The sequence below is a fragment of the Muscardinus avellanarius genome (genome assembly GCF_963383645.1).
Source record: "Muscardinus avellanarius genome assembly, chromosome: 4".
Classification (NCBI taxonomy): Eukaryota; Metazoa; Chordata; class Mammalia; order Rodentia; family Gliridae; genus Muscardinus; species Muscardinus avellanarius.
This window is the reverse complement of record NC_137789.1, coordinates 40278604-40304356: the sequence shown is the minus strand read 5'-3', so window position 1 is coordinate 40304356 and position 25753 is coordinate 40278604. Positions and strand designations below refer to the sequence as shown.

The window sequence follows — 25753 nt, the reverse complement described above, 5'->3', positions numbered from 1 at the left end:
AAGGGTCTTATCTTTTGTGACACATGAATGAATCTGAAAGACATTATGTTAACTGAAATTAGCCACATACCGAAAGACAAATGTTAGGAGGCGGGGTGGGGGATAGACAGTAGGGCTTTGAGAGGAGGGCCCTTATTTTTATCTGTTGTGTACACTGTACTTAATCAGTGAATGTTTATTTTTCTATGTATTGACACTGTGCTAGGCTCTGGGAGATATAGAACAGTCTTGGTTCTTGTGAAATTTGCGATTGGGGGAGACATAAAACCCACAGAAGGTATTCTAAATCACAGCTCCATTTCTTTTTCTTTGTTTAATATTTATGAAACCAAGTCTGCATACGATATGCTAAGAGCTTTGGGGAATGCAAAGGCTTCTAAGACACTTTGGTACCTTTGGATAGCTTGAAATTTCATCTTAAGGAGCAGACATTTGGAAGAGAGCAAATAGTCCAAGGCAGGGTTAAGATCCAATGCTAAATAAATACTCAACTTTCCCTTAAAAAAAAAAGAAAGACTAATACCACAAGATTTCACTTATATGTCAAAGCTGAAAAGTGCTGTGTGCATGTATGCTCCTATCACCCTATACCTCACTATGATTTAAAATTACAGTGCACGCTTGTAATCCCAGCATTCGGGAGGCTGAGACCGGAAGATCACGGTTCACGGACAGCCTCAGCTACTTAGGCTCTCTGCAACTCAGTGAGAACCTGGTTTCAAAATAAAGAATAAAAAATAGAGCAGGGCGTGTAGCTCGGAGGTTGAATACCCATGGGTTCCATTCCCAGACCTGCAAAAAAAAAAAAGAAATTATAGTGCACCAATAAAAGTAAAAATGCAAAAATAAAAAGAAAGAATAAATGCTAGTAGCTAAGATATTTTTAAAGATAGAATACAAAGAATAGATTTGGCTTTTATATTTAAAATATAAATTTCCAGTAATTAAAGTATAGTGGTAATGCAGGCCCTGAGGAACAGATCAATAAATAGAAATAAGAATTTAAAGATTTTTAAAAAAAAGTAATTTTAAATGTCTCACTATAAAAATAATCAGTGAAGCTGGGCGTGGTGGCGCACGCTTGTAATCCCCACGTTTGGGAGGCGGAGACAGGAGGATCCTGCAGGTTCGAAACCAGCCACACTGGCTTAAGAGATCCTGTTTCCAAATAAAAATATAAAAAAAATAGGTTTGGGAGTATAGCCCGGAGGTAGAAGGGTTTCTAGGAACCCCCCCACACACACACACACACACACACACACAGTACCACCAAAAAAAAAGGTCTTGGAGTGTAGCCCAGAGGTAGAAAGGCTTCTAGGAACTCCAGTACCGCCAAGAAAGAAAAAAAAATCAGTGAAGTAATGGATATGTTAACCAATCTGATCTAATTATTTTATATTTATATGTTTCAAAACATCACATATCCCATTAATACATATAGTTATGATTTGTCAATCAAAAGTAATGTGAATAATAAAAAAGCATATCAAGGTATGGTTGACAAGAAGCATGAGGTTTGTTGTCAAATTACACACACAGTACTGCTGTAGCAACCTTGATATATCTGTTTTACATATTCTGCATCCCTGTGCCCTCCCATTCCTCAACTACTACCTCATCACTCCATAAGGTTTTGTTTGAAAAAGGGATACTGCAGCAAACAAGCAGGTTGAAATTTTCTGGGAACAGTGAGCTCCAGAACCACTTCCAGCCCTAACAGGCCATGATTCTGATGCATTGAACTAAGAGTTTGAATTTGGCCTAGACTACTTAATTTTAACTTCATGTCAACAATGGAAAGCTGTGAACAAAGACAGTTGTTTCCCACCTTGCTGCACACAGGTGTGACTTAGTGGAAACTGTGGCACTCGGCCAGGTCTTCAGCTCCCCAGTGCACTACTTATCTCCAACCCAGCTTCCTGTTCTTTATATAGTGATTTGCTAAAATAGAGACACCTGGTCCCAGCACCTTGAAATGTATTTTTCTTTTCAGCATTTCCAAAATAGGTTCATATATTGATGAAGGCTCTCTTTGGAAAGCCATATGTCTGAAATTTGCAGCAACAGAAAAAAACAAAAAAACTCCCTTGCTCCCTTAGATGTATATAATACTATCTAGTGCTTCACTCTTATACTCCTCTTTTATTCCCTTGTCCTATTTTTTTATTCATTTGATTATTTACAAAGCACATATTTATGGAACATCTGTGCCCAGCACTAGGTATGTAGCAGTGAACAAGGTTGCTTAGTCTCTGTGATTATTTATCTAGTGGAGTAACATACATTGACAACAACGAAAAGTTTCAGTTATAGTAAGAAATGTGAAAAAAAAATGTTCTGGGAGATAGAGTATATAGATTTTAAAAAAGATTTTAGAGCCGTATTGCAACTATTCAAGTTACAACATCACTGTTTTCTAGTTGTGTGACTTGGAATAAGTTACTTAACATTTCTAGGCCTCAGTTTCTATATTTCAAAAGGGAGATAGTAATGGTACCTATATAGAGTGGTTCTGAGGCTCCAATGAGTTGATGTATGTGGTGCATATAGAAAAGTGCCTGGCACATTATTAAGCACCAATAGTATCATCTGTGCATTGATATTGTTGCTTTAGAGAACATGAGAGAACCTTTCAGTTAGGGTGTCATTGATGCCATCTTAATCACATTCATCATTACCCTCTACAAATACCTTTTACAGACATATACTTTCTGCACAGGGTTTACATTAATACGAAACCAAATAAAGACAGCTCAAGGAAAGAAAAGTACAACTATGGATGCAAAACTGCTAAACAAAATACTAGCAACATGCTTTCAAAACCACATCAAGCTAATAATACATTGTTGGTGGGATTTCAAATTAGTGCAACCACTTTGGAAAACAGTATGGAGAGTCCTCAGAAGAATGGGAACAAACTTACCATATGATCCAGCAATACCAGTTCTGGTTATCTACTCAAACAAAAGAAAACCAAACTACCAAACTAATGCATGTATATTTATATTCATACCTGCACAATTCATCATTGCCAAACTATGGAACCAGCCAAGATGTCCATCAACAGATGAATGGATTACAAAACTATGGGATATATACACAGTGGAATTTTACTCAGCCATAAAGAAAAACACAATTATGTTATTTACAGGGAAATTGATGGAACTGGAGAACATTATGCTAACTGAGATTAGTCCATCACAATAAGAAATGCTCTCCCTAATATGTGGAAGTTAGGGAGAAAATGGGTCATAGGAGGAAATCTAGATGAAGAAGGAGATTCTATACATGAACAAATAAGGCAACCTAACTGAGGGGATGGGAGGGGAGAAGAAGGAAATTCTCTAATGTTCATGATGTACATTAACAAACATATCAATCACTAAGCCAAACATGAAAAGGAGGGGGAATGGTGTGGGAACTGGGTAAGGGCTAATTGGGTGATGTGTGCATGTATGCCTCTACTATCTTGTACTCCATTAACATGTATGACTGCAATGCACCAATAAAAAGTTTAAAAAGGGAGCATTCTGATAATACCAGTAATCATACAAGTTATAATTAAAACTTATTTTCTAAATTGTCATTTTTTTTGAAAGTCTTTTTAGAAGTTTTCAGACTTGGTCATTTTTTCAGTGTTTGTAAGTTGATGTTTGAAATTTGAGAGGATGAAATTTAAATCTTCCTTCTAACCTTTAAACCCCTATTGAAGCAGTCTCATATGACCTAAAATCTCCAAACTTAAGATATATGTTGAATTACCCAAGTATACATGAAGTAACTTTCTTAAAACAGCAAGAGTTCCTGGATCATAGCACAATATGATTTTTTTTTGTACTATGAATTGAACCCAGGGGTTTCCACCTCTGAGATAGGAGAGTCACAGGTTCGAGACCAGCCTTAGTAATTATGCGAGATCCTTAGCAATTTAATGAGACCTTGTTTAAGATTATGAAATCAGATGCTCTTCCTAATATGTGTAAGCTAGGGAGAAAATCCCCACTGGGGATTTGGGGCTAGCTGAGCAGAGATATTGTTAGGAATTTTTACCTGATTCAGCCAATACTTTATATTTCCAAGGATTGAAGGAAGAGATTGACATGATCACAGTATTTGTGTGGATTATTTTGATGGAGAGATGATTTTCATGAAATAACAGAGAAAAGGGTTGTTTTTTTTTTCTTAAGGGAAAGAAGACTTGGCGAAGGGCAAAACAGTTATTTCTAACATCTTGATTACTTTGCATTTCAAGTTCTTTGCATCATTACTTTTTTGTTGGTTTTTATACTTTTATTGATGCATTATATTTTACATCATAATGAGGTTCAAAATGATACAGACAAATGTGCATATAGCACTTGGTGTGTTTTCTTCTAAATCCCACCCCAATAGCACCCCTATCTCTCTATATAGACTTTGGCAATGATAACTTTATATGTGGACATAGCGTTATTTATCAGCTCTCCTTTCCCCTCTCTACCTTTCTCCTCCAGTTCCCTTCCACTATTCTACTAGTCTCTTTTCTCATCTTTCCTCATTTACCTAATGTCCCTTTTATTTACTATTTTCTCTCTAGCTTCCACGTATGAGAGAAAACACACAACCCTTGACTTTCTCTTAGCATAATAGTCTCTAGATCCATCCATTTTTCTGCAATTGACATAATTTTTTTTGTTTGTTTGAAGATCTGGGGATAGAACTCAGGGGTATTCTGCCTCCGAGTTACACCCCCAGCCCTATTTTTTTATTTTTTATTTTTAAACAGGGTCTCACTAAGTTTCCAAAGACCTCACTAAGTAGCTGAGGCTCTCTGCAAACCATGATTCTCCCATCTCAGCCTCCCAAATGCTGGTACGCCACCACGCCTGGCTCAAATGACATAATTTTGTTTTTCTTCGTGGCTGAGTAGAATTCCCCTCTGTGTATATGCCACAGTTTTGTTATCCATTCATCTGTTGATAGAATTCAAGATTCTCTTAAAATCAAGCCCAAAGCTCAGTATTCTTGACCTGATTTCATTGAAATCTATCTAGTCATTGGTCATTGGCAAACTTTATTCACTCCCTCTTAATTTAATGATGACAGATCAAATATAAACTGAACTAAAGCCACATGCTGATTCTTTCTCTGTCATATATTATCAGTACCTTTGAAAGTACTAATGTTTCTATAAATATTTACTTAGGAAGTAAATATGCTAGCATGTTTGACATCATGGCACACACCTGTAATCCCAGTATTTAGGAACCTGAGAAAGGAGGAATGCAACTTTGAGACTTGCATCAACAAATTAGCAAGACCCAGAGCAACTTAGGCCCTGTTTCTAAATAAAATAGTTCTGGAGGAATAGCTTAGAGGGGTGGCCTGGGTTCAAGCTCCAGTACTACATACAAAGAAAGTAATGATGCCACTATATGTGTTTACTTAAAAAGTAATGTTGCTGATATCTATACACATTTATAGCAGCACCATTACTTTTTTTTGGTGGTACTGGGGTTCCTGGAAACCCTTCTACTTCTGGGCTACACTCCCAGAACTATTTCATATTTTATTTGGAAACAGGGTCTCTTAAGCCAGAGAGGCCGGCTTCAAACCTGTGTGATCCTCCTGTTTCCGCCTCCCAAGCACAGGGATTACAAACCTGCGCCACCACGCCCGGCAGCACCATTACTTTTTAAGATACTGATAACACATGACAGAGAAAGAATCAGTATTTAGATTTAGTTTTGCCATCAGAAAATTAAAGGAGAGCCAGTGAAATGTGCCAATGACCAAAAAATGTCTTGATAAATTTCAATAAAATCAGGTAGATAGTAGAGAACACTGAGATTTTGGCTTGCTTTGAAGAGAATCTAGAGTCATCTGAACCAAATTTGTTTCATAAATAGTGTATATATTAATTGAAACCAGCTCAGTGTTTATTTAAATAATTATAGTCAATTTGGCAATGAAAAGCATCCCCTAGGTAGGCTTGGCCATTTTCATCATTATTCAACTTTTACAGAATATTGGGAGAAATTAGTTTTAAAAGCATGCTCTTTTCTTGCCTCATTTCCATAAAACCTATATAATTTATTTAAACAAATCTATGCTACAGAAACTGAATGCAGCCTCTTCTGTGACTCTTCTAGAGAATGCACAGGCTCAGTAAACTTTCATCTGCTTCAGGGTTAAGGCTGATTCAATCTTAAAGCAAGTTTATGAGAGGAGCTGATGTGATACAGTTGTTTCTAGTAAAATCAGACTAGCTCTAAGGAGCCAATGTAAGTCAGTCTTTGAATAAAATTCTATGAGAAACAGACTCCAACTCAGACACAATTGTAAACCCTAATATAATGAGGACTTGCAGCTGATTTAATCCTATTGAAAATGGTTAAGCAGCCATGGGACAAAATGGTTTCCACATTGACATCAATGGAGCAAACCTTAGATCTCATCAGTATGAAGAACGGTTACCTTGTACACACAGTAGCCACTTTTTAAGAATTAACATCATTGCCATGTCTAAGTCAGGTTGTTGTCTCTGATGTAGAGGTATCTATTTTGATTAAGGATTCCAAAAGGTGTCAGATTTGGTTTTTTTTTTTTTTTTTTTTTTTTAGTTTCCATTTGTTTTATTCAAAACAAGCCACTGAAGATGTCAGGTTTTACTTTTTGTTTTTTTAAGGAATTCATTTACAAAAACAAGTCAAACTTGAAACTCAGAACATAGTATAAATCAATTAGACCTACACTCCTTGAACAAAAATGTGACCAAGCTATTCCTTTTTGTTATATAGCAAGAGATATAAAGACAGGGAAGGATAATCAGGACTGTTTGTTAATTAAGAACCTGTTTGCAGAGCATTGCCTGGAACTAATTTTTCTCTTTCCATGAACTTTGAAGCCCTGCAAATAAGTGTATGGTATAAAATTATATATGTATGAAAGGACAAACACAAAAGTCTAAAAATCAGCACTGCAGATGAACTCTAAGTAGGGAAGATTTGACCTTCCCTGTGCCCAGGGGGGTATGTTGTTGTGTATGCTCTTGTTTTCTGAAGTATGGAAAAAGGCAGTGATAACGATCTAGGTTAGCACTAGCCCTGGTCCCTTTTCACAATTTACAACTTAAATTAGAACAATAGACCACAAAGTGCAGACAGACACAACCTTGACTGAACTGTCTCCATGCTTCTTTTACTGCAGTCAGCACTGGTCTTGAAATATGAATATTTGAACTGATACTTAGCAGGCAGTAGCAGCCTCCTACTGTTACTTCAAAGAGCCGGAAAAGTAACTCCATGAAAGGGAAAACTTGAAACTATAGTACTCTTTACCATTTTATCTGTTAAGCAGTGATGGGTATCATTAGTTCTGCTCTTTTGCATAATTACTGCAGTATTGTAAAAACTTTTTTTTTGTCATCCAACCAGCAGCGATTATATTATGTGGGATCTTGTATAACATTTGGCTTAGAGAAATGAAATATAAAAAGCCCTTGTTTTCTTGGACTTTACATCAGTAGTATCCAAGTCTTTGTTCCAATTTGGTTTTTGAAGAAAAATAACATTGATTGGTAACATTGAAAGAGATGATCCATAACACAGTCGATTCATCCATTGTAATGCATTTTCATTTAATGTGCTAAGATACATTTCGCCTTATGTATCACCAAGTTAAAATGGTAATTCATCCATAAAATTCTAAAAGTTTATGAACTGTAATACTGACACTATTGAAACTTAAAAACATACTCTTATTGTTTCCTTGATTAAATTAGGCTATTTACATAAGCTTATGATATAAACTATCTCTATGTTAAAGGCCTGTGACAACCTCTCTGACTTCTACTATAGTCTGCATTCCACAAACTCTAAAAGATACAGCTACAAGAAGCATGTTCACAAATGATTAGACAATGAGGCACATAATTTTTTCAAATCTGTAAAAATTCTCCTTTGTAATTCTAGTGTGTGAAACCATTAAAATACCATAACCATTTTTTTTATTGTATCTGATACTTGTTTGGAAACATTACTACATTTTAGCAAGGGTAGTAAAATTAGGATATATGTCACAGTGATATTCAGATGTGATTGTCACTTTGATTCTGTGGTTTTACACTTGACTTGCTTATAATTTATAAGATGTGAAATATGATTTCATAATTGGAAAAAGATATTTTGATAAGGTTAATGTATGACTATTGCCTTCTGGAAGTATTACTTCAGCATTGCTGTTATATAACCAGACTTATGATAAAAAGGTGGAAAAAATCTGTGGATATGCTTATGTTTGGGATATACTAAGTATTCTTTAAAACATAGAGAAATTTAAAGAACTATATAAAGTAAAATCCTGGAATGGATACTGAATTTCCTTTTTTGTCATTGTTGGTTATCAAACTGTATTAGTCCTTGTTAATTTCCAAGAGGTTCCCATGGATTTTCCTTTAAAAACTTAAATGTCCATTTATTTGCAGTATTTTTATTAATGCAGCTGACATTTAAATCAAATGTGCTCATAAAATATCAAATGTTGATATGACCTAACATGAAGTTTCAATCAAGTTTTTCTTCACTCCAAAATGCTACTGAAGTACATCTAATTAATGCAACTATAAACTATTTTAGTTCAGTCTTTAATATTGTCCTGTTATTCAAGTGTATCTCTATTCACTTCTCCTAAGACATGTTGGGTCTTAACAGACTCAGGGTGAGCCAGTCAATTTACTTATCTCAATATATTAAAAACAGAAATTAGCCACAGTTCCCTAGCTACTACTACAGTTTTCAGCACCTTCTCCATAATGCCTAGTGTCTGTCCTGTGTCTACCTGTGAAAGGATGGGAAAATGCACTGGATGATCTAAGAAGTAAACTAGCAACTCAATGTGTTTTCCTGGCTATTGAAAACCTTCTCATATTGAAACCCATTGATAGTGAAACTGTAGAATTCCTCTGATTTAAGTACCATCTGGTTGTGCTCAAGGCTTTAAAGCTGTTATCTCCACATAAAATTTCAGAGTCCTATACTTTTTTCCTCACCAAACTATCCATTTTTAAGCCACAAATATTTTTCCATCTCTTTCAGATTTTATCTAAAAGTATATTTTAACAGTGTTTAAAAAGTTCTTAAACAATAACAATTTATCTTGATGAATGGTATGCCGTGTTTTTTCATTTTATTTTAATTAGCCATTGTGGAACCAAATTCCCTTTTGTTTTAGTCTTTTGAATATTGTTTAATTATTGTTATCATGCCAGATATCTTAAAGGTTATTTTACCAATACAGTTTCATTTAACATAAGCCATATGGAATCAATAGCCTAGTTTCCTAAAGTGAATGCTTGGAAAATCTTACATTCATATGTTAAGAGTACACATCCTTTCCTCATTAGTTGGAAAGTACAGGGATTTTGGCACAGGTTCTGTGTGGAAGCATTGTGCAGCTTTTATATGGATTTTGTTTTTAGCCTTTGATGACACTGTTTAGAATAGGAAGTATCTAATAAGTAAAGCATTTTGTCTCAAGTGCTGCCAGTGTGTTTAATATATGCCTGGAGGTCTGAAACATTATCTTCTTCACTACAGTAATATGCATTTAATTCTCTGAAAGCAGAAGGTCGAACTTTTAAAAGGGACGCAAAGTACATTTTCAAACAGAATAATTCAAAACATATGGAACAGGGGAGCAGAGTAATGTACAGTTGGTTTTTATGGTTTAATCATGATCATGTTAATGCACACCAGTAGCTAATTAAAGAAAACTTTTATTGTTCGTTTTAAATAAGTTAGGTAAAGAGTAGGAGAGCCGATGGAACAGTGCTGTCCAGAGATGCATGCTACACTCGCCAACATCAAGCAGATATTGCTGTTCTTGACAACTTATTAGTCTCTTTGGACAATAATAAAACAAAAGTTGTTTTCAGAGTGATTACACTGTGAACTGTTCATTTTCCTCAAAGGAATGGTAAATTTGATGCCCAAATTTAGGGCCCAGCACAATAATTAATTGTACAACACTACTCAGTATTGGGCCAGATACTCCTTGATAGATAGATGGGTTTGCTACAGACTGGTGATAAACTGGTGAATTTGAAATATGTCTCAAAATCCTCAGCCTATATGTTTCAGTAATACAAATAATTTGGAAGCTTAGAAAAATGGTAGAAATCTTGGATTTTACCCCAGTTTTAAGGACTTAGTTTTCTAGAACTGTGAAACTTATACCCCCCCACACACACACACCAATTAGAGTCAGAGTCTTTCATCTCTGGGTCACTGGTTCAAATTCCATTCTGCTCGGTAGTGACTAGAATTAGTTACCGTCTGACTTCTGTTCAGTAACCTGCACGACCTGAGCTGATAGCTGCCATCCTGTCCTGCTGGTTATTTACATCTTAAGCTCACACCAGTTGACTTGTGCTGGAGTCTAATGTGGCAATCTCAATGTGTAATAAGAGTGGACCCCAGAGTTCTTTATCTTCCTCTACTGGTGGTTTGTTTTTCCATGTTAACACCTTTGGGATCACTTAATTCACTTTAAAGCAGGAGAGACTCGATTTTAAATATGAACCTGTAAATCATAAGAATATTCTATGCATAGAAACTATAGTCTCGTGTAGGGAGTTGTGGTTGACTTTTCTGATTGAGAGAATAAAAATAGGTTATGAAGCTCTAGTTCTTGATTTGAGTTTGCCATGGAAGTCAAACTAAAGGATTTCATAGTTAAACTGAATACAAGTATTCAGTTTGTAATGCCTCAAAGTGTTGGCAGTAAATCTTAGATCATTAAAGTACTTGGTTTTATTACTTTTTCACATGATATTGGGAGTTCCTAGTCAGTTGTGGATTGGGAAGTATATTTCACATTTTCCTAAGAGGGATACAGAGCTCTACAAACACTGAAATTTTTACTTTACCTAATTTCTAAATTAGACCTGTTCAACTCTCCAGTCAGCATGTAGTTCTGAGGCTTTATCTGTGACCAGCAGTGTGGTCTTTCCTCATACCTAGAATTCTAGTGGCTCACTTACACCTGTTGATGAATCTTTAGGCATTAGTTTCCTTAGCTATAAGATAGTACTTTCAAAGAGTTGTAACATTTATGTACTAACAATATGTGGCAAATAGTAAACACACTTAGTAGCATCTTTTTTGTCTTTAGTTGCTCACAATCTCTAGGACAGAATACAGTATGAAAAGTGCTATGATAGCATCACGTTATTTTAAAATCATAGAAGTAGTAAAGACCAGTATCTCCTGCAAGGGCTGTAGATGTCTTCATAAAGTAGGCAAATTGAGTGTGTGTGTGTGTGTGTGTGTGTGTGTGTGTGTGTGTTGCTGGAAATTGAACACAGGAACATTGTACCTCTGAGCTAAATCTCAGCCCTAATTTATTTTTTATTTTGAAATAGAGTCTTACTAAGTTGCAAAGGGCCTCACTAAGTTGTTGAGGCTGGCCAAGAACCTGGAATCCTCCTGTCTCAGCCTCTCAAATTTTTTTTAACTTACCTTTATTGAGTGCCTACTTTGTATGTTCAGCACATTAACTCTTTTAAAGCTGTAGCCTAGCTTATTGGCCCAGTATGAAAATGAGGACATAGAGACTGAGCGGTTGAATTGTGTTCAACTCACAAGGTGGAGGACACAGATTGGAAAAGACCCTGTGAATATGTCTGGGAAAGAACATACAGAACATAGTATTGTGAAGTCTATTTCCATACATATGTGCATCTTAACAATCAAGTCTAGTCTCTGGGACTTTTTCATTTAACATTTTTTCAGAAATAAGCATACCATCAGACATTTATGTATCTTTTCCAATGTGTCAGGCATTGAACTGCTCCTTTTTGATGACAAAGGACAATATGGCCCATCCCCTTTAGCAGAGTTTTACCTGGAAAAAAAAGATGGACTTAACAGCTGCCCATCATTGAGTATTCAGTGTATGCCAGGTACCATGCAGACTTTTTTAGGAAGCTTACTTTGTCAAATTCTATAAGCAATTATTATCCCCATTTTACAGTTAAAATTGTGTAATTGTAGAGAGGTTTTTAATTTCTCTCAGACTTGAATTGAGGTCTGTCTGACTGCAAAGCCTATGGATAATCATGTGTCATTAAACAATGAGAAAGTTTCTCAAAAATTCACTAAGTGATTTTGTAGTTGTATGGCCATCATAGAATGTACTTAGAGAAACCTATATAGGCTAACAAACTACAGACCTTGACGATATGTGTGTGTGTGTTCCTCAACAACTACAAAATTAGTTAGCAAGAGATATATTTAAATTTTACTAATTAAAATATCATTTTAAGTGTTTATTAGTTCTTTAACATCTTTGCACTCATAACAAGTAGTTTACAGTAATTTGTAGCATTTGATAAAATGATACATATTTACCAACCAAATTAAGGAGGAGTCCAGAATATCCAGTTACCCAGTCCTTTGGGTAATATTTTTCCATCGCTAATAGTAATGTAAATCAGGGAAAGATATTCAGCAGTATTGAATAACTTTAATGTTTTCATACCATTTACTTCTAAATCTACTTCTAGGAGCCTGTTCTAAAGAAATATTTCTACATATTTGTCATAGATGTTTGTTGGAAAAATGGAAATTTGAATGTCCAATTATATGGGAATGGTTGAACAAATTATATTTAACACTAAATGAAATGTTATGCCATTTTTAAAGAATTATGCTTATGGCAAGTATAATAGCATGTAAAAAATTGGGATACACATGTGTCACTCTAATACAACCATAACCACAAGGAGTATGGAAGGAGGGAACCTGTGCTTAGGAAGGGAGAAGACTGAAAGGAATTGCACTCAATATTTCTCCTGTATATCTGCTGATATGATGGGAGTGAGGAGGAATTTGTTTTCTATTTCTGTGGCTCTTCCATGATTGCTTTGATCATTCTATATTACTTCCAAGGAAAAGTAAATGAAAAATCTAGGTGCCAAAATAGATGGTTGGAAGATCTAAGGATGGGGAAGGAAAGTACTTGGAATCATGGTGCCAAGTGATCATAACTGCTGCGGACACCAGTGTTTTCTTGGGTCTCTGCTTAGGAAATTATTGATGGAAAATGCTGAGAACATTGCCTTTATTGTACAAATGAGAAATCCATCCTAAGAGTCTTTAATTACCTAGCAATCGTGACTTGATTTTGCTCACTTGATCACCTACATTTGCCCTTGTTCCATGTCCTATTATAGGAGAAAAAAAAAAAACCATCATTTTAAATGGCATGCATTTGTATTATTTTGTTGTCCTTTATTACTTAGGACTTTTGATTTTTTTCCTCCCCTTCTTATTATCCAAAAACTTATAAATCTGTTTTATAGCAAGGACAAACGATATAAGCTACACTTACATAAAATATAATGTCAACCAACAGTGAATATGATTTGGGAAAAGTTTATTGTGTTACTTGGAAGATACCAATAAATAATACTAACTAAAATAATTATTTAAAGAGGTTTTTTTTAAAAAAATGTCTCCTATATTAATTCAAAGTAGACAGTCAAAGGTATATTTTAATGAAGAAAATGCACACTTGATGTTTTTCTCAAATATTTTCTTGGCATTCTAATGTGATATTTTTGAGTAGGCACCTATGAGTTATACCAGACTCATGTTTAAGTTCCCTTTTAAACATCATGTTTACAGAACATCATTTATATAATAACATATGACATGTAGCTGTTTTGAAATGTTTTATTGTTTTTCCTACAGATCTCTAAGCAAGAACAGAAAAAAATGGATACATTTGATGGCAGTATGGCTGAAACTTCATCTCGGTACAGTGGTGCCCAGGACAGTGGGATTGGCAGTGACAGCGTTAAAATCAGAATCGTGCAAATCGAACAACACAGTGGTGCTAGTCAGCACCGCATTGCCCAACCATCACGCCAGTCGTCGATTGTAAAAAATTTAAACTTTATTCCCTTTGACATATTTATTACTGCAAGTAGAATCTCACTAATGACTTATTCCTCTACGGCCTTGCCCAAATCGAAGTCACAAGAACAGAAGGAAGATGAAAAACCAGGCAAGAGTTCATTAACTCTCTCAGAAGTTGATTCAGATGTTGCTAAGCCCAACCAGGCATGTATTTCCATGGTGACAGCAGAGGATCTGCTGAGCAGTAGCACTTCCCTAACTTCAGGGAAAAAAATAGGTGTTCTCTCTCTTGAAAGTCTTCATGCATCTACCAGGTCATCTGCAAGACAGGCACTTGGCATAACTATTGTCCGGCAGCCTGGCCGAAGAGGAACTGGTGATTTGCAGCTAGAACCGTTTCTGTATTTCATTGTGTCCCAGCCTTCCTTGCTTGTCAGTTGTCACCACAGAAAGCAGCGAGTGGAGATATCCGTTTTTGATGCTATGCTTAAAGGGGTAGCCTCCGATTACAAATGTACAGGTAAGAAACTTAAAATTATGGGAATGCTGATAATTGCTATTATGTTATAAGATTTATACCCATAGTTTCAAGACTGATCAAACAGAAAACAGCTGGCAGACCAGACAAACCTTCTTTTCTCTGCAGAATATGTAAAGTGCACGTCCTACAGCTGAATCGTATTTAAGTAAATGCTTGAAATGTATCAAGGTTTAGCCTTAATGTTCTTACTATGCCTCTGAATACTCATTTTGTCTCAGGAGCTGAATGAAATAGAGACTCTTTCATGATTATAGAGATGCTTAACAATTTCTAGTATTTGGGAAACATCTTTTTTTTTCCTTTTCTTCATGTTAATGGCCCATAGGTATAATTTCCATGTTAATGCAGCTATTCAGATTTTAAAAAGACGAAAAACTTAAAATACGAGTTTATTGCTAGGTGTGCTTTTAATCTAATCATCAGAATATAACAGTATAAACTTAAATGTATTCAAGAAAGTTTATTAATAATATAAGATGATTATATAAAGATTTTATACATATGCAACAAAAACATGTATTAATGGTGTTAACTAACAAGCTCATTGGCCCCCTCCATACCTTCTGTCTAAGCAGACAGCGGTGCCCTATGTTGTAATAACTATATGGAATTTCTGAAACTAGTTGAGATGAGGAAGGTGAAAAAATGTTCAGATTTTGGACATACAGACTGCTAAGTAATGAGGTTCAGTGGAAATGTGGCCAGGAAAATAAAGTAGAATTGGAAATTTGGTCACAAAGGCTGGAGAGGGTAGTTGGACCATTTAAGATGTGGTGTGTGAAGAGGACCTTAGCAGTCACAGGAATGGTTCAGATGTTTTGTTGCTATCGGCTGGTCCCATCCAGCATATGGAAGCCGATAAGGCACCTGGATAATTGGTCTGATCCAGAAGTCAGGCTGGGTCATTCCTGGCATTAAGAATGTTCATTTTACTGAACAGGCATGGTGGTGCACGCTTGTAATCCCGGCAACTCATGAGGCTGAAGCAAGAAGATCACAAGTTCAAGGCCAGTCCAGGCCACTTAGTGAGACCCTGTCTCAAAATTAAAGGGGCTGAGGATGTAGCTTGGAGGTAGAGCACTTTCCTACCACACCTAAGCCCCTAGATCCAATCATGACGGGGTCGGGGGGAGCATGGAGGTTGTCTGTTTTATACAACAGGATCCTGGGGAGTAGACAGCAAGTAGGAATACAGATTTAGCCCAAGCAATTAGGATCAAAGGAGCTCCAGGATCTTGCCAACATTTAGACCAAGTCCCTAACTATAAAAAGAGATTAACTGGCCAGTTGCTAAGTAGGAGGAACCTAAGGCTAACCCCTAGACTGTTTATTGGTCCTCTCCCCAGTAGTATGCTCAAGATGGCTGGCTCATACTGGCTTAGCTAGCTGATTGTTAGAATTTCAGGAACTTTTTCAGACAGTTGATAAATCAGTCATAAGAGTGTTTACACCACCACTTTTAGCAAATGCTATAAATCAGCTTTCCTATTCTGAGAAGCATTTGTTGAACATACACCACCACTCACTGCCTTCCTTCTTCAAATATGTTCTAATTTACTGAGTGCCTATCATATAAGAGATAATTCAGGGATACTGGAAATAAGGATAATACATGTTATAGATTCAAAGACTTGTTCCTACATATCCAGTACCATGTGAGAATCCACTTAGCATTGGTGAAAACGGCCTTAGGATTAGATGGATAGATCTTAATTCCCAGGCCCCCATTAAGCTCATTCAGCTGCAGTCACTCTGGTGACTGGGTGGCTTTGGTGGTCCCTGCTAAGAAATATTGGGAAAGGCAGAGGAAAATAGGACAGGAAAAAGGGGGCCTGATATGAAGAGCTATGACTTATTTTCAAACTCTTATTCATTAATATGTAGAGATCACAGGAGACTCATTTTCTTACTTGAGGCCCCCAACTTCAGAATACTTTGGATATCAGCCTTTGAAAGTAATTATGAACTGAGACAAGCAAGAACCACAGTAATAGAAGAGAACTGCCAATGATGGGTTCATTTCATTTTTATAAGTTGTAGGAGTAGAGCTGCTTCAATCCAATCTGTCAATATCCTCCTAAGTCATATGTTCATACTTTTCCATCTAAATCTGCATTCAGCAAAATTATGAGGATCCATTCCAAAGACATTCACCTAAGTTATAATGTACTGTTCTCAGGTTAAATAATAAATTACCTCTTCTAAGGAGAAAAGCTTTATATGTAAACTAACTTTGAACCCAATTTAGCAGATGAAACTACGTTGAAGATCATGGGCCAGGTTTAGTGTGGGATATATGTGTGAGAGGAAAGGTCTTACTTTCTAAGGAGGTTTTCCTGCATAACATTCATGTGGATGCCATTCCTTGTATAGAAGGCCTCTACTTGGATACTCACATGAGCCAAATATTTACTTGAATACATACATGATCATGTTTCTTAAAAATGAATTTAGTGATCTAGGGAAATTTTTCAGAAAGTCAAAAGAGCAAGTAGTTAAAATACAAAGACTTTAAGAAATGAAACAAGCATTTATTGAGTGCCCACTGTGTGAGAAGCATTGTAATAACTGCTTTAAATATATTATTTCATTTCATTTTATCCTAATAAAAACTCTATGGGGAATATTACATTTCATATTACAAATGAGGAAAATAAGGTTTAGAGCAGCTAAGTAATGCCCAAGATCACAAACCGAGCTATAATAAACAGAGCTATAATTAAAAACCAAGACTTGTTGGGCTTCTGAACTTAGGATCCTTGAAGTAAAGAAAAAGATATGATTCACGGTTCTCTCAATCAGGCTTCATTGTCCCACTCCAGGCCACCTCAAACCATGTTTCCTTCTGTAAGTTTTAGCTAATAAATTTGTATAATCACTGGGTGTGGTGGCGCACACTTGTAATCCCAGTACTTGGGAGGCTGAGACAGGAGGATCACAGGTTTGCAGCCAGCCTCAGCTACTTAGTGAGGCCCTTTGCAACTCAGGGAGACCCTGTTTCAAAATAAAGAATAAAAAATAGGGCTGGGGGTATAACTTGGAGGTAGAATGCCCCTGGGTTCAATCCCCAGTACTGCAAAAAAAAAAAAAAAAAAATTTGTGTAATGTTAAGTGTGTACATTCTGTGACCATATCTGTCTGGTGATGTGACAAACCTGGGTTCAAATTCTAACTCTGTCACAAAAATGTATAACTCATAGGGCAACTGTGAAGATGAGATAATTTATGAATAATTGTAAAGTACTTAGAATTGAACCTATTAAGTAGGAAGCCCTTATAAATGTTTGCTATTTCTTCTTTAGCTATGGTTTTATATAGGATAAAGATTTCTAAACTAGAAAGCTGAAAACCTGGAATTTTATTTCTCCTTCTACTAGTAATTGGTATAGTGACCTTAGCTAAAGCATTTCACTTCTTTGGATTTCTGTTTCCTTTTCTGTAAAATGTGATAATCATAAAAGATATCAATAAGAACCATTCCAATTCTAAAGTTTTATTATTCTATAATTTGGAATTCATCTTCCCACATTTCCTTTCAAAATATAATTTAACTTACCACTTTTGCCTCAGGGAATTGAAATATTTAAGCCACTACCATATCAGGTTAATTTTTATTTTGTCTTGTTTTGAAGATGAGAATTTTCTTTGATACTCTAGGAGAACACTGATTAGTTTATTCAGTGTTGCAAGTACATAAGTTTTATCAACTGTTAACAAAATTATTTTTAAAGAACTGATTCAAAAAATTTATTGTCCCCAGGGGCATCTACCTTTACTTTATTTTTTATTAGGAAACAGTATCTCACTAAGTTGATATGAACCTCACTGAGTTGCTGAAGCTGTTTTCAATCCTGCAATCCTCCTGTCTCAGCTGCCAACCTATTGAGATTACAGGTATATGCTATGATGAAATTTGTTTTAAATTGCTCCAATTGGAGCCAGGCATGGAGGCGCACACTTGTAATCCCAGCATTTGGGAGGCTGAGACCTGAGGATCGCAGTTCGCGGACAGCCTCAGCTATTTAGTGAGGCCCTCTGCAATTCAGTGAGACCCTGTTTCGAAATAAAGAATAAAAAATTGGACAGGGGGTGTGGCTAAGAGGTCAAATGCCTCTGGGTTCCATCCCCAGACCTGAAAAAAAAAAAAAAAAATATATATATATATATATATATATATATATATATATATATATATAATCTCCACTTGAATGAACTATCAAAGTCCCATAATCAATTTTACTATCCCAAAAGACTTTGTATAGCATTTTTCCATCCTCCAAGAAAGCTGTTAGGTGTCCAATAATCTTTAGAAGTCCTGAGATAGTAATTTATTGATTCTTAAAAAGAGAGAAAAATGTGTATAACATTTGTGAGAGGTAGAGAGGGAACAGTAAGGTGGGGAGAGGCCAGTTCCATTTCTGAATTCTAAATTTTTTAATATTTTCATTTGGAAACAGGGTCTCTTAAGCCAGCACTGCTGGCTTCAAACCTGCGTGATCCTCCTGTCTCTGCCTCCCAAGTGTGAGGATTACAAGCGTGCACCACCATGCCTGGCTCTAAATAATCATTTTTAATTGCCTCTCAATATAAGCGACCAAAAGGGGTAGCACTATGGAGCTTACCTTCTAAGACAGGCAAAGGAAAAGTTAAAGGCATCATTAGTTACAATGAAAAAAGAAGCATATCATGTCTTTCTACAGTATTCTAACTTTCTCTCTAGATACTGAAATTAATCTTTTTTTATTAGGTAACAATAACCAGGTAACAACAGTTTTAACATATGTATGCATCTCTTTAGTGTGAAGATAATGTTTGAATTTTTTGTTTTTGTTTTAACTTGTATGTTTGTATATGTATATGCATACACACACACATATGTGGAACTAGGGGTGGAACTCAGGGGCATTATAACTCCAAATTACATCCCAGCCCAATGTTTTTTTGTTGTTGTTGTTTTTTTAATTTATTTATTTATTTATTTATTTATTTTATTGGTGCACTGTATTCATACATCATAGTGGGATACATACTTTTGTAGACATACATGCACACAATGCCCAGTCAGCCCCCACCCGATCCCTACTCCATTCTCTCCCTATCCCTCCCTCCCATGCTTAGCTTAGTGGTTGACATCTAGTATTAAAGCAATTTATCCAAAATTAAAAATGACAATCTCACATAACAGTTTCAGTTGTCTGATACCAAGCTTTTGATGACTTAAAGATAACTTTTCAATATTTCTTTTTGCTTTCTTTCTTACCAGAGAATATTTTTTTTCTATTTTTTTAGGTGAAACTATCATATATTTATTTTTCAGAAAAAAAATCTATCCTAATATGGAATATGGACTCTAGGTACCCAAAACGATCTTGAAAAAGAACAAAGCTAGAAGATATATATTTTCTGATTTCAAACCATATAAAGCTACAATAATTGAAACAGTGTAGTACTATTCTAAAGGCAGATATATAAACCATTGGAGTTAAATAAAAGCCTAGAGCTAAATTCTTCCCTGTATTGTCAAGTTATTTTTGACAAGGTTTCCTCGAACATTTGGTGGTGGAAATAATAATCTTTTAACTAAATATTGTTGAAAGATAATAATTACATGGAAAAGAATAAAATTGGACCTTTACCTAATCCCATATACAAATATTAACTCCAAATAGATAAAAGACCTAAATATAAATCTTAAGACTATAAACTTTTAGGAGAAAATCTGGGTCATAAAACCTCACAACATTGAAATTGGCAGTGATTTCTTGGTTATGATTTCAATGGCACAGGCTACAGAAGAGTATACAAACTCCCTAAAAAATAAAAAAAAAATATTGTATATCCAAAGACAATGTAAACAGAGTTAACAGTTACTAATAGAATGGGATAAAATATTTCCAAATGCTATATCTGAAGGTATATTAATATTCCAACTAGAAATCCTAAAAATTAACAACAATAAAGGCAAACAATACCCTTTAGAGATAGGTAACAGACTAACATAAATAATGAATCTCCACAGATAACCAATCTTAGTTGTCTGTTGGATGGAAAATCTTATTTCTCTGGTTCTGATGTGTGTTACCTATTTCTTCTTTGTAGTTAATCTCTTTGAGTATTTTCTTTAGTGCTGGTTTTGAAGACATAAATTCCTTCAGTTTCTGTTTGTCATGGAAGCTTCTTATTTCTCCATCTAATTTGATAGAAAGTTTTGCTGGGTAGGACATTTTTGGCTGGAAGTTGTTTTCTTTCAGAATTGGGAATATGTTACTCCAAGCCCTTCTGGCTCTCATAACTTGGTTTGGGAAGTCTGGAGTGATTCTTATTGGTTTGCCTCTGAATGTCACTTGGCCCTTTGCTTTTGTTGCCTTTAAGATTCTCTGCTTGGCTTCCACGTTGGTCATTTTGACAATTATGTGGCGTGGGGATCCTCTTCTCCGATCCTGTCTAAAGGGAGTTCTATAAGTTTCCTGGACCTGTGTATCGACCTCTTGCTCTATGTCTGGAAAATTTTCTGCTATTACTTCCTTGAAGAGATTGTTGATCCCTTTGGTTTCACTTTCTTTTCCCTCCTCTATTCCAATTATTATTAGGTTAGCTCTCTTAAAATGGGCCCATATTTCTTCAATATCAGATTCCTGCTGTCGGATATTTTTTTCTAGATTAGAAACTATGCGTTCATTTTTGGATTGCTCATCTTCTAAGAGCGAGATTCTGTTCTCCATGTGGTCTAATCGGTTGTTTGTGCTTTGAATTGAGGCCTTACTTCATTAATTGCATCCTTTATCTCTTTTTGGCTCTCTCTGAGTTCTTTTCGAAGCACCTCTATTATTTCTACAGTTATTTTCCTGATTTGATCTTCTAGAAATCTCTGATTTTCTGTTTTATCAGGTTCTGATGAGTCTCCGACCCAGAGAGTCGATAGAGGCTGCTTTAGACTGTGGGGGGTGCCAGGTTGCATGTTCTCCTATGGTGTGATATCTCTGCCACCGCCCCTCTCCCACTGGGTCAAGTCCCAGAGAGTACAGTACTGGGATTTCTCCTCTGTGGCCCGCAATTTGACTCACTGTTCTTGAGTACGCAGATGTACCTGTACTGAATTAGATGAATTCGCTGCTGCTGCCGCCGGTGGCAATATGGCGCTGCTCGCTGCTACGTTCTCAGCTGTGGGGCTGTAGTTTTTCTTTTTGGTTTTGATTTCCACTCTGAATCCCTGCAGCGTGTGCTGAGCTCAGACAATGGAGCTTTAGGTGATGTCTGCGCGGAGAAATCCCGCCTGGCTGTTCCGCAGTGGCTCACCTCGGCTTGCTGTAGCCGTCCCGTGAATTCGCCGGTGCCGCCAGCAGTATGGCGCTGCTGCCGCGTCCTCGGACTTGAGGATCTCCTCTGTGGCTCTGTTCTCAGTCCGCTTTCCTTCTGGAGCCTGGTGATTTTTTTTTCCCCCCTCTGGTGATGGTGATTTCTGGCTATGAAAGGTGCTGATTTTGTGGTAATGGAGATTTGTTGTTAGCGGGGTTAAGCCCCGCTTTTCTCGGTTGCCATCTTCCCGGAAGTCAACAGTGAATTTCCCAGCCCAATGTTTTTGTTTGTTTGCTTCTTTTTTGTTTGTTTGTTTGTTTTTTGTTGGTACTGGGGTTCCTGGAAGCCCTTGTACCTCCGGGCTACACTCCCAGACCTATTTTTACAATTTTTTAATTTGGAAACAGGGTCTCCTAAACTAGCGTGCACGGCTGGCTTCGAACCTGCGCGATCCTCCTGTCTCTGCCTCCCAAGCGCAGGGATTACAAGCATGTGCCACCTCTCTCGGCCTTTTGTTTGTTTTTTTTTTTAAACAGGGTCTTGCTAAGTTGCAGAGGCTGGTCTTGAACCTGTGATCCTCCTGTCTCAACCTCCCAAGTACTGGAATTAAAAGTGTACACCACCACACCCAGCTTGTTTGAAATTTTTTTTTTTTTAGTTTCTTTTTATTGGTGTATTGTATTTATACATCATAATGGGGTAAAAAAAAAAAACTTGTGTAGACATAAAGCACACATCACCCAGCCAACCCCCACCCAGTCCCCACCTCACTCCCTCCCCATCCCTCCCTCCTATGCTTGGTTTAGTGGTTGACTTCGATATGAATAAGTACATCATGCGCTTTACAGCGTTTCCCACTCCCCACCTCCCATCCCCACAGTTAGGTTGCCTTATTTGCTCCTCTATAGGATCTCTTTTTTCACCTGGAGTTCCTCCTATGACCCCATTCACCCTAGCTTTTACATATTAGGGAAAGCATCTGAGTCCTTACTTTTTGCGACTGACTAATCTCATTTAGCATAATGTCCTCAAGATCCATCCATTTCCCTGAAAATACCGCAACTGTATTTTTTTTTTTTTATGGCTGAGTAAAATTCCACTGTGTACATATCCCACAGTTTTGTAATCCATTCATCTGTTGATGGACATCTTGGCTGGTTCCATAGTTTGGCTATGGTGAATTGTGCAGCTATGAACATAGATACACATGCATTAGTTTGGTAGTTTGGTTTCCTTTCTTTGGGGTAGATACCCAGAAGTGGTATTGGTAGATCGAATGGTAGATTTGTTCCCATTCTTCTGAGGATTCTTCATACAGTTTTCCAAAGTGGTTGCACTAATTTGCAAAAATTTACTACCATGCCTAGTATCCTTCCTTCATTTCTAAAGTTCCAAGTATTCCTCTGGTACATTTTCCTTCAGCTTTAACAACTTACTTTTGCAATTCTCTTAGAGCAGGACTGCTAGCAGTGAATTTTCCTAGTTTTCCTTGAGAGTGACATTTTCCCTCTTTCTCATTCCTGAAGAATATTTTTTTTTTTGAAAGGAAAATTCTGAGTTTTTAAATTTCCATTTTCTAAATTTGTTTTAGCCCTTTAGAGATACTATTCCACTGACTTTCATGTCTTTGGGTGAGCTATCCATGCTGTGCTCCTTTTAAATCTACATAACTTGTTTTTCTCAAGCTACTGTCAAGAACTTAATCTCTGGTTTTCTACAGATTGTCTGGGCTTGGTTTCTTTGAATTTATCCTTTTTAAGGATCTCTGGGCTTCTTGACTACATAAACTTATGTTTTTGTCCTTCCTAAATTTGGGATTATTTCTTTTTTTTTTTTCCCCACAAATTCCTCTCCTTCTAGGGCTCCAATGTTAATTTTAATATTGTCCTACAGATCTCTGAGACTTTCTCACCCCACCCCACCCCATTCTTCAGGTTGGATAATTTTTATTAAAATTGTTTAGTTCTAAATTTTCATGTTGTTCTTTTTTGAAGTTTCTTTCTCTGTATTGAAAACTTACATATTTATTTCAAGTATATTTGTATCCACCACAATACAACCATCACTTTCTGTCTACACACACACACACACACACACACACACACACACACACCCTGCTAGAGCAAAGCCAAAAGTGGGGGGGGGGATTGAAAAAGTAGCAGGGTTTTCATCACACCCTTGAAATCACAGGGCCCTACTTCTCAAAGATAGTTTCTTTTGGAGTGGTGGCTATTTTCTTGCCATCACTCTGTACGACAGCTTAGGGTTCACTTTCAAGTCAGAGTTACAAGGGAAAATGTAAAAAGCAAAAACAAAGCAAACAGAGAAACTCACCACTGTATATTTCATAGTTGCAAGTTTGAATCGCCTTCTCTGTTTCTGTTGTTCTTATTTAATTTTCAGAGAGCCAGTATTTGCTTTTTTTTTTGTAGGTTTTTATTTTTACTGTAAGCAGCATGAGAGTTAGGCTACAGTGAACTTACTTCTTTATAACTGGCATCAAAAATTCAATAATTTTAAAATATTTTTACCCCATTGCCCAGAACCTGGTTTTCTAAGAAACTTAATACAGGATTTCCTCCAAAAGTGATACTTTTACATCTTAACATCTGTGAGCACAGTTCAGTTAAATATAGTATAATGAATAATTACTGCTCCCGGGGAGTTTTCAGCATTAACTTGACTCTGCCCATGTCACCACTAAGCAAAGAACTTGCTTGCTCAGAGAGTGGCAATGGTGTTCTCTCTGTGTGTTCCTTAGGGCATACCTTTCACATATTATAAAATCAATTTAGAGGCGGAAATGCTGTGAAATTTCCCCTCTTGTCAGTCAGCCTTCCTCAGTACATGTAATTAATACATATACATATATAATTATATACTTGTGTTTTCTATATATACATATAAAGCCTAAATTCTAGGAGATTCTACCCAGGATAGATAACAAATGGAATCTATAACTTTATCTATTTTAGAAAACTATAGTAGAATAAAAATGATAACTACTTATTTTAAAAATATTACTAGTAAAGTATAATTCCCAATCTGCATAATTTAGTGATCTCAAATTTTACTAACTATATCTTTAAGTGTATACAGCATTATTTTATTTTAACTGAAAATCTAGAAAATTAAAGACTAAATTTATCAGCTTGAATTTCTTTTTTGTCTATTAATAACAATCTACTTCAAATGGCTTTCTATCTAGTCCAAGTAAATATGTCTATAAGTTAAGAGTTTTTAAAAAATTAAAATGATATGGTAATGGTCTTTTACATACCCTTCCCACCTGGAGCAACCTCTTAACAGAAATAAGACTGTCTGCCAGCACCTTTATATGTAGCAGCTGTATAATTGGCAGTTCTCATTTAAATAAAGATGTATGTAGTTGTTTTTAACATAATTGTATTAGTTGTGTTTATAAATATCTAAAAATTGGTATTTGTTTTGTTTAAGGTTAATGGAGTCCAGATTTGAAATTGCCTCATAACCTAACTATGCAGCCCAAGGCAGCCTCAAAATGTCATTTTTCTTCTTATTTGTTTAAGGTTTTTGTTTATTTTTGAAGAAATGACTGTGCCATCTGGTCAATTGTGAAGGAGTTTAGCCATTCTGAAGGAACTTAAGTAACCACTATACTTCCTTAGTATACAGTCAGTTTAGTGTCTTATTACTCCTTAGTGAGTGCCAGAACCTAACAGAGGATCAGGTGAAAACAATTGCTATGACCTCTTACAACTTCTTTACCTCATTATAACTCTTCATACATCAGCTAGACTAAAATATAGAAATTAAATCTTACTAAAATGTATCATCCTGGAAAAGGTGGTAATAACATTTCTTTGTTGGACCATAACATTGAAGACAAGATATCTCAAGTATGAGACTTTTACTGAATTTCATTTTTTATACTTTTATTGGTGCATTGCAGTCTCACCTCATATGTAGTTTACAGTGATAGTGACATACATGCACACAACACTTGGTGGGCCTTCCCTCCTTCCCCACTCCCCCT

General features: G+C 36.1%; 1 protein-coding gene across 3 annotated transcripts in view; it reads left to right on the top strand.

The window, feature by feature from the left end:
* Positions 1 to 25753, top strand: part of VPS13B (vacuolar protein sorting 13 homolog B) — a gene marked incomplete at both ends in the record, with an annotated part of 689491 nt that overhangs the window by 453782 nt on the left and 209956 nt on the right. For all 3 annotated transcript variants that reach the window (XM_080693506.1, XM_080693505.1, XM_080693507.1), the window contains one exon: positions 13734 to 14421. In XM_080693506.1, coding sequence (XP_080549632.1) covers positions 13734 to 14421 — 688 coding nt within the window. The remainder of the gene's footprint in view (positions 1 to 13733; positions 14422 to 25753) is intronic.